This window comes from Peromyscus eremicus, chromosome 16_21 (assembly GCF_949786415.1).
Source record: "Peromyscus eremicus chromosome 16_21, PerEre_H2_v1, whole genome shotgun sequence".
Lineage (NCBI taxonomy): Eukaryota > Metazoa > Chordata > Mammalia > Rodentia > Cricetidae > Peromyscus > Peromyscus eremicus.
Genome location: NC_081432.1, coordinates 37,234,576 through 37,248,636, shown reverse-complemented (window position 1 = coordinate 37,248,636; position 14,061 = coordinate 37,234,576). Strand labels below are relative to the sequence as shown.

Sequence of the window (14,061 nt, the reverse complement as noted above, 5' to 3'; positions counted from 1 at the left end):
CTTAGGGTCTCCAACAATCTAGAGAAGCACCTACTTACAGAGCCACATCCAACCCCAATCACTGTTAAAATGAGTCATGTGTACAGAAGAATCATTTCTTTATTGGTAAATACTTTTAAAATGTCATAATACAAAGTTGTTCATCTACAGAAAACAAACAAAAAAAATGTAGCAATCATATTCCACATTTCCATTGTTACTGTGGAGATCAGCTAAGTCTTACACAGGACTAGACAAGTAAGGAAGGAATGCTTAAGGACTCTGTTCTCTGACAATGCACTTGGCATATTCACTCAAGTATAAGACCTCACAGCCACCCTCGATTACAACCACTTTCCAAATGGGGAAGCTGCTAAGAACTTGCTAAAATTTTTCATCTATGAAAAAGGGAGCTAACTGGGCTTGGTGACTCATGCCTATAATCCCAATAATTATTACTGAGAGGCAGAGGCAGGAGGATCACAAGTTGGAGGTTAGCTTAGTCTCTACATAGCAAGACTCTGTGTGTGTGTGTGTGTGTGTGTGTGTGTGTGTGTGTGTGTGTGTGTATCTCATACACACAGTGAGAGAAAGAGTGTATGTTCCTACAAGCAACCTGATTTTCCTCCAGAATCTGTAAATCTGGTAGTGATCTTGTTTCCTTAGACTAGAAGTCAATATAAATTCAAGTAGATTTGATTTATAACTCTATCATTCTACATTCCTTAGCTATTTTAATATCTATTTCTATTAGTAACTATAACTGCTCAAAACATCAAGAGTTTTACTTCAGTTAAATATACTCATAAATATTTAGATATATACAGAGAGAGATATATTTAGTATACATAGAGATATATGGATATATATATACATATCACTTCATGAGCAATCACAGAGCTAAAAATCCCTTCATAATCATCAGGCACAATCTAAAAATATACACAGGAATGTTTTTAGTCCCTTAGGACTAGATGCAAGGAAAACAAGGTCTGTAACAGCTACATGGTACACAGAGCTCTTCACCCTCATCCACAGAGACAGTGTCGAAATCCATCATCGAGCCGGGCGGTGGTGGTGCACGCCTTTAATCCCAGCACTTGGGAGGCAGAGCCAGGCGGATCTCTGTGAGTTCGAGGCCAGCCTGGGCTACCAAGTGAGTTCCAGGAAAGGCGCAAAGCTACACAGAGAAACCCTGTCTCGAAAAACAAAAAAACAAAAAAACAAAAAAAAAAAGAAATCCATCATCATAGACATGAGGGAAGAATGGTGGCCTCAGCTAGCTCCAGAACAGTGGTTCTCAATCTTACTAATGCTGCGACCCTTTAATACAGTTCCTCATGTTGTGGTGACCTCAACCATAAAGTTATTTTCATTGCTACCATTTTGTTACTGTTATGAATCGTAATGTAAATATTTTCCAATGGTCTGTGAAAGGGTCATTCGAAGCCAGGAAGAGGGGTTCAATCCACAGGTTGAGAACCACTGCTCTGGAGGGAACTGCAGAGTGATACAAATACACAAGGCTTCTTTTGGAGGTGCCTACAAGGCCCATTACCTTGACTACCTGTTTGCAAACACCTACTGGAGAAGAGGCCTAAAAGTAACAACTCAAAATGGCAAATTGCCAGAGACATCATGAAATGGGGAGATGTTTGTGATGGGGAAGTTGATGATGCAAACATCAAAGACTATATACTCAACTATAGTCAAAGAAACTGGACAAAAATTGAGGAATTAGAACTGATAGTATTAGACATGCTTTCTCAACTCCATCATGGGTATGTACCACAAAAATCTTCTAGGGGTTGAAGATACAGCTCTAATGTTAAGAGTGCTTGCCTAAACTGGGCGGCAGTGGCACACGCCTTTAATCCCAGTGCTCCGAAGGCAGAGCCAGAGGATCTCTGCGAGTTCAAGGCCAGCCTGGTCTATAGAGCGAGTTCCAGGACAGGTACCAAAACTACAAAGAGAAACCCTGTCTCGAAAAACCAAAAAAAAAAAAAAGAGTGCTTGCCTAGCATGCACGAAATCCTTGGTTCATTATCCCCAGTATTACATAAGCCAGGCATGACAGCACATGGCTCTAATCCCAACACTGAATAGGTGGAAGCAAGATCAGAAGTTTAAGGTCATCCTTGGCTACACAGCAAGTTTGAGGCAAGTTCAGGATCCATGAGACCCTGTCTTTTAAACAAAACAACAACAAAAAACCATGGATTACTAAAAAACCATTTAGTACATTTTTATCAATTTAAGACTTAATTATTTTATAATTAAAGTACGGCCTGATTGTTTGTGACAGAGAATCGTTATGTAGCCCAGTCTGGCCTCAAACACACAGTTCTCCTACCTTAACCCCTCCATATACTGGATTTACAGGTATATACCATCATGCTTGGCTATAATTATTTTTGGAGGGGAGGGGCAGCATTAAGGATTGAACGTAGGGCTTCACAGTTGGCAGGCAAGCAAGCATACTACCACTAAGTTATACTCCCCATCTTTTATTGCTGTTACTGCTGGACGATGATGATGTTTTCAGACAGTGTCTGGATAACATCCCCAGGTGGCCTTGAACTTCCCATCCTTCACCTGGGCAGCTGGTGCTACAGATATGTCACCATTCCCAGCTTTAAGATAACTCTTTTTTATCACAGTCTCATGTATCCCAGGCTGGTTTTGAATTCTCTATATACTAAAGGATGACCTTGAACTCCTGATCTGCCTGCCTCAACCTCTCAAATGCTGGGATTAAAGGCCTGTGCTCCTCACCCTATGAGTTTATGTAGTGCCGAGGACCAATATAGTTACACAAGGAAATACTACATAGTACAAAAAAAAAAAAAAAAAAAAAACCTTTAAATGTGTATAAACGTTGATACAAATTAGTAAGATCTGACTTACTACAAAAGTAAGTAAAAATAATAATACTAATAACCTCCCAATTTAAGGAAGTACTCAGATTTGGGAGACTACAATGTAGAACAGGACTACCTTAAAACAAGTAGACTTGTAACTTCTTCAGCTCCCTCCTCCTCCACCCCCCATTCTCTTACCCTAGGGTCTTGTTCTTATGAGCAATGTTCCTAAACCTGCCTGAGGATCAGTCCTGTGCAGCTGGCAAGCAGAGTCTGCATCCTCGGAGCCCTTACACCGTACAGAGCACAGTGGGTGTTGTAAGGGACACTTACCATGCAAATGAAAAGTGTAAGCTCACTACTGAGTATTCATTTACTACCAGACCACCCTAAGTTTATACTACTCCAATATACAGAGAGAATACCCCCTTACCTGGCTTCCAATAGCAGTGGAGCAGAAAACCACTTCGTGGTAAGAGAGGTTGTAATGGCTTTTGAATTGGCCTCTGCTAAGGAAAACAGGCACAGTGAAGCCAGCGCAGTCACAAGTCCCATGTTGTAACAGAGCCCTACAAAGGGAAAAAGAGAAGGCAATGTTAAAATTTCACAAGGAAGCAAAAAACAACTTTAATACTTAGTGACACAAAGTAACAGTGCAGGTACCCAAACAAAATGCTTCTGCAACCAACAGCCTTAACACCTTGATGGCCCAAAGACCGTGCTGAGAACCTGGGACAAGGAAAGCTAGGGAGTTAAAGTTGGCTACAATCTTTCCTATGGGGTGCCATTTCCCTTCCTGAAGGGTGGTACTACAGAGGTCACACAGCAGGCTGCATGCAACTTCATAAAGTATGAGGAAAAACAAAGCGAAGACAGATGAAGTATGAATGACTAGTAGTGCTATAGGCGGAATCCTAATCTACAAAAAAAAAGGGGGGGTGGTAATGTTGCAGTCATAACCCCTCTACATCAGAATGACTTGGAGATAGAGTCTTTACAAGGTGGCAAAATTTTGGTCATCAGGACAGTCATTAGTACAGTAATCCAGTATCACTAGTGTTAAGAAACGGAGAGGGGTGGACAGACCCAAAGTACCTGTGAAAAGAAAAGTAAACACTGGAACTATACAGTAAATCGAGGAGTATCTGGGGGTCCGATGCTACTAGAGACTGAAATAGGCAGGCAAAAGTCCCCACCCCCTTGTAGTTTTGGAGGGAATATGGTGCTGCCACACCTCACCTGAGAACTTGTAGCCTAAAACCGGAAGACAATGAAATCTGCTGTCAGGAGCCACCCAGTTTACGGCTCTACATTTTGTTAGCTCTAGGAAATAATGCGGTGAGTTTCAAATGTAACAAACTCAAAGACTGGATCGGCGATGGACAAAGACTTCAGTAGTGTCTCATGCCATCTGCTCCCATGTACAAAGTAGGGAATCCAAGTTCCTACGTAACAGCATAGAGCTTCCTAGCTCCCATCAGCAGCCTCTCCAAGCAAACTGACATTCTCAGAGACAGCATCCAGACCACTGCAGAAAATGTCATCAGTTACTGATTGACCTCAGTTTTCATGCTAGAAACCTACCAACAGAACTTAATCAGACACACTCACCCTCCCCCAAGCTATAGAAGAGATCAGCATCCTCAGTCTAGAATGTAGCTCAGTGGTAGAACACTTGCCTAGTACAGCACAATGCCCATTCCACAAAGTGCCACAAAAAGAAAAGCAAAGCCAGGCCAGGTGACTCAAGACTATAATCTTAACTACTCAGAAAGCTGGGGTGTAATTAGGATTAGAGTTTAAGACTAGCCTGGGAAACATGAGATGGGCAAGATGAGATCTCTTCTAAATTGAAAAAAAAAGAAATAGCATCTAACTTTGGATGGGACACATAAGGATGAGAAGATGGGAAGTACTACACATTCTGTGCTTCTAAATGTTAGGCTCTGGCAGGCCCATCCTGGTCACACCCATTTCTTGATATTGGTTATAAAAATCTATTAATGAGATGGACACAAAAGATATTGAGTGAGTCCAACAGGATCTACTTTTTTACTGATATCATTTATGTTAAGAGCCTACCTTACACAATGCATAAAGATTGAAAAATAATTGAAGCAAAATAAATAATAGAAATAGAAAAGTATCTTTAAGAATCGTGTTAAGTTTAAGCACTGCCAACTTCTCTACAAATACACAAAACAACAAACAAAAACTTGAACATTCCATGAGTAAATAAAGGACTCAGTCCTAAATAGGATGTCTTCATCAAATCCTCTCCTCAGAGCTCAGGGAGCTAGCTAGGCAGAAAGATTCTAAGAGCTAGAGGTAATGACTGACTCCAAGAAAACAGTATCCTCCAGACACAAAAGGACTAATGCACATAGGAATTCAGAGATAACAGCAGTACACACATGGCCTGCACAGGTTCAAGCCAGACTGTGTTCCAGCACTGACAGAGGGAAGTGGACACAGACTCTCATCCCTAACCAAGGAGCTATCTGCAACTGACACCCACTTGCAAAGGAAAAATAAAACCTTGAGTCTACCTGGGTATACAGATCACCTCACGGTAAACCCCATGCCCAGCAGTAAAGTTAACTCAAAACAAACTCAATAGTATTTTTATAGACCTTTTGTCAAGTTGCTATATTTGGATATTTTTTGGAGCTGAGGACCGAACTCACGGCCTTACACTTGCTACCACTGAGCTAAATCCCCAACTCCAATATTTTTTGTCTTACTGGTCTTTTGCTTGTGTATTTTGATTTCCATTTTCTGTACTTTTTGCATATAGGAGGTGAAAGCTTCTTGTTTGTGGTTTTTTGTTTGTTTGTTTGTTTGTTTGTTTGTTTGTTTAAAGAGAGATAGAGCCAGGTGGTGGTAGCATATGCCTTTAATCCCAACACTCAGGAGGCAGAGGCAGGTAGATCTGAGTTGGAGGCCAGCCTGGTCTACATAGAGAGTTCCAGGACAGCCAGGGCCACACAGAGAAACTCTGTCTCAGAAAAAAAGAAAAAGAAAAAAATATTTTTCAAAAAAAGGAAAGAACACATTTACCAAACCCAATCTCAAACTACACTATAGAGCTACACTGAGAAAGAGAGGCTGGTTCTGGCACACATAGACAGGTAGACCAGTGGAACAGAGGACCTGAAACAAAGTTATGACCAAGTTATACCCACTTAAATTTTGCCTGAAGAGACAAAAACATATATTGGGAAAAGGACAGCTTATTCAACAAACAGTGCTGGCAAAACTGGGTTTCCACCTACAGAAGACAAAATAAGATTACCTTTCACCTTGTACAAAAATCATTCAAAATCAATCAACCTTAACTTAAAACCCGAAACTTCTGGAAGAAAACAGGGGATACTGGTCAAGATATTAGGACAGGCAAGAGTTTTTTTAAATAGGACACCAGTAGCATAGAAACTAATCCCAAGTATTGGACTAGACAAAAATCAAGTTTCTGTACAACAAAGGAAATAATCAGCAAAGCAAACAGCCCACAGAATGGGAAAAAAAAATATCAGCCACCCTTCACACAAGGGGCAAATATCCAGAACTGACAAAGAATTACAGAAATTAAATAGCAAGGAAATAAAACTGCCAATCAACAAATGGGTAAGTAAAATGAATAGATGGTTTTCAAAAAAAGAAACATGAATGGCCAATAATTATTTCTCAAAGTGTTCAATATCCCTAGCCATCAGGGAAATACAAATTCAAACTACTTTGAGACAATACCTCACCCAGTCGGATGGCTATCATCAACAAATCTGACAACAAATGTTGGAAAAGATGTAGTAAGAAAGAACCCTTAGTCACTGTTGGTGAGGATGCTAATTAATATAGCCATTGTGGAAATCGGTTTGGAGATTCCCCAAAATAATTAAAAATATAACTACCTTATAACCTAGCTATTTCACTCCTAGGTATAATATCCAGAGCACTCCAGACCCTGGCATAGAAATACTTGTGCCCTCACACTTACTGCTGCTTTATTCAATATAAAATATCAGAATCAACTTAGTTTTCCATCAACAGATGGAAAATGAAAATTTTACACACACACAAACACAAATATTATTCAGCTGTAAAGCAAAACGTAATTGTGGTTGATATCTTGTGCACCCCAATAAACTTATCTGGGGGTCAGAGAACAAAACAGCCACTATATTAAACATAGAGGTTAGGCAGTGGTAGCATTCCAGATGGATCTCTGTGAGTTCAAGGCCATACTGGAAACAGAGCCAGGCATGGTGGCACACACCTTTAAACCCAGCACTTGAGATCTCATGTCTTGCTTGGGAAAGACACATGCCTTTAATCCCAGGAAGTGATGGTAGGAAGCAGAGAGGTATATAAGGCATGAGGAACAGGAACTAGAGGTCTTTTTAAGCTTTTAGGCTTTTAGCAGCAGTTCAGCTGAGATTCATTTGGGTGAGGACTTAGAGGCTTCCAGTTTGAGGAAACAAGTCAGCGGAGAAGTTGACAAGGTGAGGTTGGATGTGGCTTGTTCTGTTTCTCTGATCTTTCACTGTTCACCCCAATACCTGGCTCCAGGTTTGCTTTTATTAATAAGACCTTTAAGATTCATGTTACATGTAATCACAAAGTTTTCAAGAAAATGGATGGAGTCAGATGTATAATATTAACTAAGGTCACACAATCAGACAGAAAAATAAAAAAGCCCACATTGCCTCCCTAACAATGCAGAACCTAGCCAAAACATATTTATACATGTAATCAAATGTACGGTGGGTGGAGTATAACATGAAGAAAAGAGAAGGGGTGGGGAAGGACTAAATGCAGGGAACAGCCAGGATCTGTGAAAGAGGCTATGGAGCTCCAAGTGCTTTACACACATCATGTCACCTGTCCTTCTCCACAACGCCCAAAAGACGCAAGTTTCTGAGTGTAGCAGCCATGTCTACTTTGTTAACCACAGCAGGACACCTGGCACCGCAGTAGTTATTCCACAGATGTGCTTTATGAAGGAAGTGTCACCATTGCCATTAGAAATAAGAAAGCTTGGAACAGTGACATTAGTGATGCTGGAGAGTCAAGTAGCAAAGCGCAGAACCTTGCTTTGTTCTATTACTGGGTTAGTTTTCTGAGACAAAGTCTTATTCTGTAACCCAGGCTGCTTGGAACTGGGGAGCTTCCTGCTTCTGAGTACTGGGATTTTAAATGTACACCACTGTGCTTGGCAGTTTTTAATATTCTACACTATCGTGCTATTTATTTCCCTTGGTTCTTTGGCTTTAGGAGAAGTAAGGATTCATTCTCTGCAGGCTACAACTGAGCAAAGTACGTTATTTCAAGAACCTTAGTTCAAGAGTTTTTCTAAGTCAGGCATACCACATGCCTTTAATCCCAGCACTCAGAAGGCAGAGACAGGCAGACCCTGAGTTCAAGGCCAGCATGATCTTCACAGTGAGTTAGTTCTAGGACAGCCAGGGTTACAGAAAGAGACCTTGTCTCAAAAAAGTATTTGTTTTTGTTTTTAATGGGCAAGTGTTTGAAAGGAACAATGTCAATCTGAAGGGAATAAAACTGGCCCCAGAGAAATCCACCCAACCAATTTCACAGGTCCAACTTAGGGTGACTTAAGGGACTAAAGGTGAGCTCCTCAATGCAGGGAGTTTTGCCTGTGACACCATGTCTAGCATGAAGCCTGGAACACGGGAGACACTAAAAATGAAATAAACACAGGCTTCCTTCATAAAGGGATTAAGAAAACAACAGAGAAGAGGTGAGACACCAAGAGTCATTATGATTTACAAAGACCAGGACCACATGGCTAGTGCACACAGCACTTGAAGGGGACTTATATTAATATAGATAGGCAGGGAAAGCAAAGGGAGGCTTCTAAAATGGTGGCTTCTTATTTCTGGAAGACATTTCAAGGGGAACAGCTGGAAGGCATGCGAGCAGGTAGCTGAAAAGGACGAATAGGAGAAAGAGGACACAGGAGCTCTATAAAACACCCAAGCCAGCAGCAAGAGAGCAGATTTCCAGCCTTTGGACCTCTCCCATGCCAAAGGAATAGAGTGGTTACTTCATCCTTGACAACAGTTGTCACCCTGGTTGTACACTCAGGAGGCAGAGGCAGACAGATCTATAAGTTCAAAGCTAGCCTGGTCTACATGGTGAGTTCTAGGCCAGCCAAGGATAAGACCCTATCTCAAAAACATTTCTTAAAAAGTAATCAAAAAAGCCAGGCAGTGGTGGCACACGCCTTCAAGTCCAGCACTCAGAAACAGAGGCAGGAGGATCTCTATGAGTTCAAGGCCACATTGGTCTACACAGTGAGTTCCAGGACAGTCATGGCTACATAGTGAAACCCCGTCTTGAAAAACAAACAAACAAACAAGGTAATTAAATAAAGTAGAGAGTAACTAAGGAAAACTCTTTTATATATGTGTTCATTTTTATTTCTAAGAATATTTTTATTTTAAAGATTTATTTTTTTATGTGTATTGGTATTTTGCCTGCCTGCCTGTATGTGTACTATTTGTGACTGGTGCCTGAGGAGGCCAGAAGAGGGTGTCAGACCCTCCAGAACTGAAGTTATAGATGGTTGTGAGCCATCATGTGGGTGCCAGAAATCAAAGATGGGTCTTCTGGAAGAATAGCCAGTGTCTTAACCACTGAGCCATCTCTCCAGCCCCCTGGGGAAGAGTCTCAACCATGACCTCAGGCCTCCACATACTGGTAAATGTACCTCCCAAACACACACAAGAAAAAGCAAATGGAAAAGACAAGATTGTAAGAAGGATAAAAGGAAAGGCTATGTACCCAGAGGTATGACTTTTAATATATTTTAAAGATTTATTATTTGTACTTACATGTATGTATGTGAGCTGCATGCATGTATATACATCATGTGTGCACAGGTGCCCAAGCAGACAAGAGAGCATTAGATTTCCTGGAACTACAGTTACAGGGGGTTGTAAGCTGTCTGTTGTGGGTGCAGAGAGCAGAACTCGGGTCCCCTGCCAGGACAGTAAATAATCTAAACTGCTGCCATCATCTCTCCAACCTACCCTGCAATACTTCTTCAGAGAAAGTATAGACCCTTGAGAAGTACAGCACCACTGGAGATGGGAACAAGATGAAAGCTACACATTAAAGAGCAGCTTTGACAACCTGACCCCACACTTGACCTCCTAAGTGACGCCAGAGGGAAGATTTGTCCAGAGAAACAAACAGGTAAGAACTTCACTGAAGCACTCCTTTGTTTGAAGATGCTTTCATTTTTATAAGTTCCACTAGCATTCTAACCCTAGTGGTCCTTACGTGTTGCTTACAAAGATGAATATTCCAATGCTGGCGGCATGATGGACAGACAGCAAGCATTCTAACAAGTTCTAGGGCTGAGTCTATTATCAACCATCTGTGAGCTCCCAGAGCATTTAAACTAAAGCTTGCTCGCTGATCCACAGTCAAATATAAAAACCCTAAGTAACAGGTGTGCATGTCGAATGTTTTCACTTTCTGGAAAGCAGAATAGGCATGATGAGTCATTCCTAAGTAATCACCAAATTCCTTCCTTCTCTATCAAGACAGGTTCTTGTTATGTCCCATGCTGGCCTCTAACTTGCTGTGTAGCGAGCGACGACCTTGAATTCCAAATCCTACTGCCTCTACCTCCCTCCCAAGTGCTGGGATTAAAGGCATGCACCACCACAGACCTAGTTTGCTTCATCTTTTTTAAACTAAAGAATTAACAAACTCTTTAAAAAGAAAAAATGAAAAAGAAAAATCTATAGTCTGCAAGTCTACAGACTGAATTTCAACATGTTCAATAGTAGCAAAGTAAAATAAGAGGAAGCATCCAATCCAAGTGAGAAGAAATTAACTTGACGCATTTATACCTAATAACCATTTGCTGTGGATCGCATAAATTTGATTCCAACTCCAAGTAGTTACTATTCATCTAAAGAAGATGATTAGATCCCTGCAAAGAAATTCTAACTGAAATTTCTCCATAGCACCATCTATTCCCTTCTAGTCAAATGTGCGCTGAGACACCCTGTTACTATACAAAGCATGTTTACTTCCTTTAATAAAGTCTTAGGCCAGGGAGATAGTTCAATGAATAAAGGCCCTTGCTACACAAGCCTGATGACCTGAGTTCAATCAGTGTCCTCTGATCTCCACATGCACACCATGACATTGCACACCAACTGTATCTGTCTGCCTGTCTCTCTCACAGAAGGAAGTTCTAGCAAGTGAGTAGAGCAGTGGGTAAAGGCTCTTGTCGTGCTGGCCTGGTGACCTGAGTTTGATCCCTGAAACCCACACAGAGGTGGGTGGAGAGAACTAATTCCACAAAATTGTCCTGCACACACAGAACAAAAAATAAGTAAATAAAATAAAACTTTTAATTTAAAAAAGAAAAGTTTCAGCTAAGTTTACCAAAAGCAAAGTAAGCCAAATGGAAAGTCTACAATCTGCTCCAGTTTGGTACAGTTAACTAACTACAAAATGTCTTCAAGCAAGCCCAGCTAGTCTGGGATACTTGAGATCCTATCTCCAAAGGGGGAGGGGGAGCAAATAAATAAAAATATGTCTTCATGTGCTTGCCAGTGTACAAGATATTTCTAGGGAAGAAAGAACTTTATACTAAAAGAGGCTTGCAAGTGCACAGATGTTTCCAAGGCACGGTAAGGGTTAGATCCCAGGTCTCAGAACAAGCAAAACATGCTCCTTCTCCAACCTGGCAACAAATGCAGAACAAGAGTTCTGCCCAGCAACGAGAAGAGTCCATAATGTAATGGAGATGCACGCATATCTTCTGCTGGCAGGTCACAGGCTAAAAGTGAAGTGGATCGTCCAATTTTATTCCAAGAGATCTTACCACTCACAGAAAACGACAACCAAGACGCATCACCCGATTTCATTTAGGGAAAACAGAAACCCATAAAGAAAACAACTGGTTCTCCAGAGTTATGCAAAGTGCCGGCTTAGGGTCAGGCTTGGTCTAATCTAAACTCCTTGGGGCACTTCCTCCTCCTCCACTTCAAACCGACTCAGGACTGCTGGAGCGAGCCCGCCGCCGCCGCCACTCGCACAGAACAGCAGACCGCTGGGGACAACTTGAGGCGCTCGCAAAGAGAGCACTGGAGGAGAAGCCGAGTCGGGGGAGACGAGGAAGCCCAAGGTGACTCGGGCTCACGGTCGCCTCCCGCTCTGGCCCCTCTCCCTGGTTCCGAGGCCTCCCCCACGCCACCCAGGTACCTGTCACCCGCCGCGCAGCCGAGGCACCCGCGGCTTTCGCATCCCCCCGGCTGCCCATGCCCGGGCTGCGCTTCATCCGCTCCAGTGCCAGCGACGACGCCCGGGCAGGGCGGGACAGCGGCGACCTCGGCGGAGGCTGCGCCAGTGAGAAACCGACACGCGCCTTTCCCGCCGCTCCTCACAAGCCGGTTTCTCAAAGCAGTCACCCAGTTGCCAGCCACCCCTGCACTTCCGCTTCCTAGAGGCGAAGGCAGGACAACTTCCGGCTATAGAGTGCGGGCTGGAGTTTGCCAGAGCGGTCCTGCGGCCGCCATATCGCCAGCCGAAACCTCGCCCCTCTTTCCGGCCCCTCCCCTCTCTGGGTCGATCGGGTGAGCGAGCCTTCCAGCCTCTTGTTTTCAAGGTCCTGGCAAGAGTCTAGTCCACGTGGCTGAGCTCCAAGGCTTCGCCCGAAGGTGCTGGCAGATAGTATTTCAACCTCTGTTTTTCAGATTTTTATCATTTATCCCCCTCAAGCTAAATAAATGTGCAGTTAAACTCGGGAGGCAAAGGCAGGGGGATCTCTGTGAGTTCAAGGCCAACCAGGACTATGTGGAGAGACCTTGTCTCAAAAGAAAAAAAAAAGTTATAAGTTTGTTTCATAGTATGTGATGTTAGTTAATGCAGAGACCCATAATTGTTCAGAGTGCTGAGAATAAATGATTGTTCACTTCTCATCCCTGAATAAAGAAAGCATCTATATCACCGCCTCCCAAGACACAAGGAGCATCAGAAGAGAGCAGAGAAAACAAGGATACGCTCTTGCTGCCAAGCTCAGTCCCCAGAATGCACAAAAACTCCAGGCATGGGCTGCGAAGATGACTCGGTGGATAGAGTGGCTGCTGTCCAGGTATGAAGACCAGAGTTCAGATCCCCCAGGACCCTCCTCATAAAAGAGTAGCTGCCTGTAATCCCAGCTCTCAGGAAGGCAGAGATAATTTCCCCGGCAAGGTGGCTAGCTAGACTAACCAGAATTACTGAGCTCCAAGTTCTCAAGGATTCTACCTCAATAGAGAGTGGTTGGGGAGAATACTCAGTTACTCAGTGTTGATTGAGCACACACACACACATACGCGCGCACGCACCACACACACACACACACACACAAAGCCTAGTATACTTGAGCTAGAGACATAGATCCTTGGGCCTTACTGGCCACCAGCCTCTAGGCTGAATGGGTGAGTTCCAGACTAGTGACAGACTCTCAGAAAAACAAAATGGCTAGTGTCCTGAGAACTGACACCTGAGGTTATCTCTGGCTTCCACACCCACATGCACACATGTGCACCAACCTGGAGACACGCACGCATACAGAGAGAGATGTAAAGCACTGCTCTTTACTCAGTATCTGCTCTCTGGTTGTGGGAGCAGCACTTTGTCCTCTGAAATCAGTTCTATAGGTTTTTATTTTTATTGTCTGTTTCTTGTTGTGAGGGCAGAAGAGACATCTGAGCCTCTTAAAGGTAGAGCAGAAACCAGAAGTCCAAGACACATTTAAGGTGAGTTTGTGGCAGAACTTGGGTCTCTAGATGACCCGTTGTAGCATGAATCTTAAAAAGTTCTTATTAATAAAAACAAACCTGGAGCCAGGTACTGGGGTCAACGCTGGAAGATCAGAGAAGCGGAACAAGCCACAGCCTTACCTCGCCAATTCCTCAGCTGATCCTGTTTCCTCAGACTGGAAGCCTCTGAGTCTTCATCCAGAATGAATCTCAGCTGAACTACTACTCAAAAGTCTAAAAGCTTAACCAGGCTAGTTCCTGGTTTTCATGCCTTATATACCTTTCTGCTTTCTGCCCTTACTTTCTGGGATTAAAGGCGTGAGTCACCATGCCTGGCTCTTTCCAGTGTGGCTTTGAACTCACAGAGATCCGGATGGATCTCTGCCTCCAGAAGGTGTGAATGCCACCATGTCTTTCTGGCCTCTATG

The 14,061-nt window shown here is 42.9% G+C and overlaps 1 protein-coding gene across 1 annotated transcript in view; it reads right to left on the bottom strand.

Moving 5' to 3' along the window:
* Window positions 1-12,344, bottom strand: part of Uggt1 (UDP-glucose glycoprotein glucosyltransferase 1) — a 130,343-nt gene extending 117,999 nt beyond the window's left edge. Inside the window, exons 1-2 of the mRNA XM_059281277.1 lie at window positions 12,093-12,344; window positions 3,274-3,409 (exon numbers count right to left, since the gene is read on the bottom strand). Coding sequence (XP_059137260.1) covers window positions 3,274-3,409; window positions 12,093-12,168 — 212 coding nt within the window. The 5' untranslated portion in view covers window positions 12,169-12,344. The remainder of the gene's footprint in view (window positions 1-3,273; window positions 3,410-12,092) is intronic.
* Window positions 12,345-14,061: the final 1,717 nt, after the last annotated feature.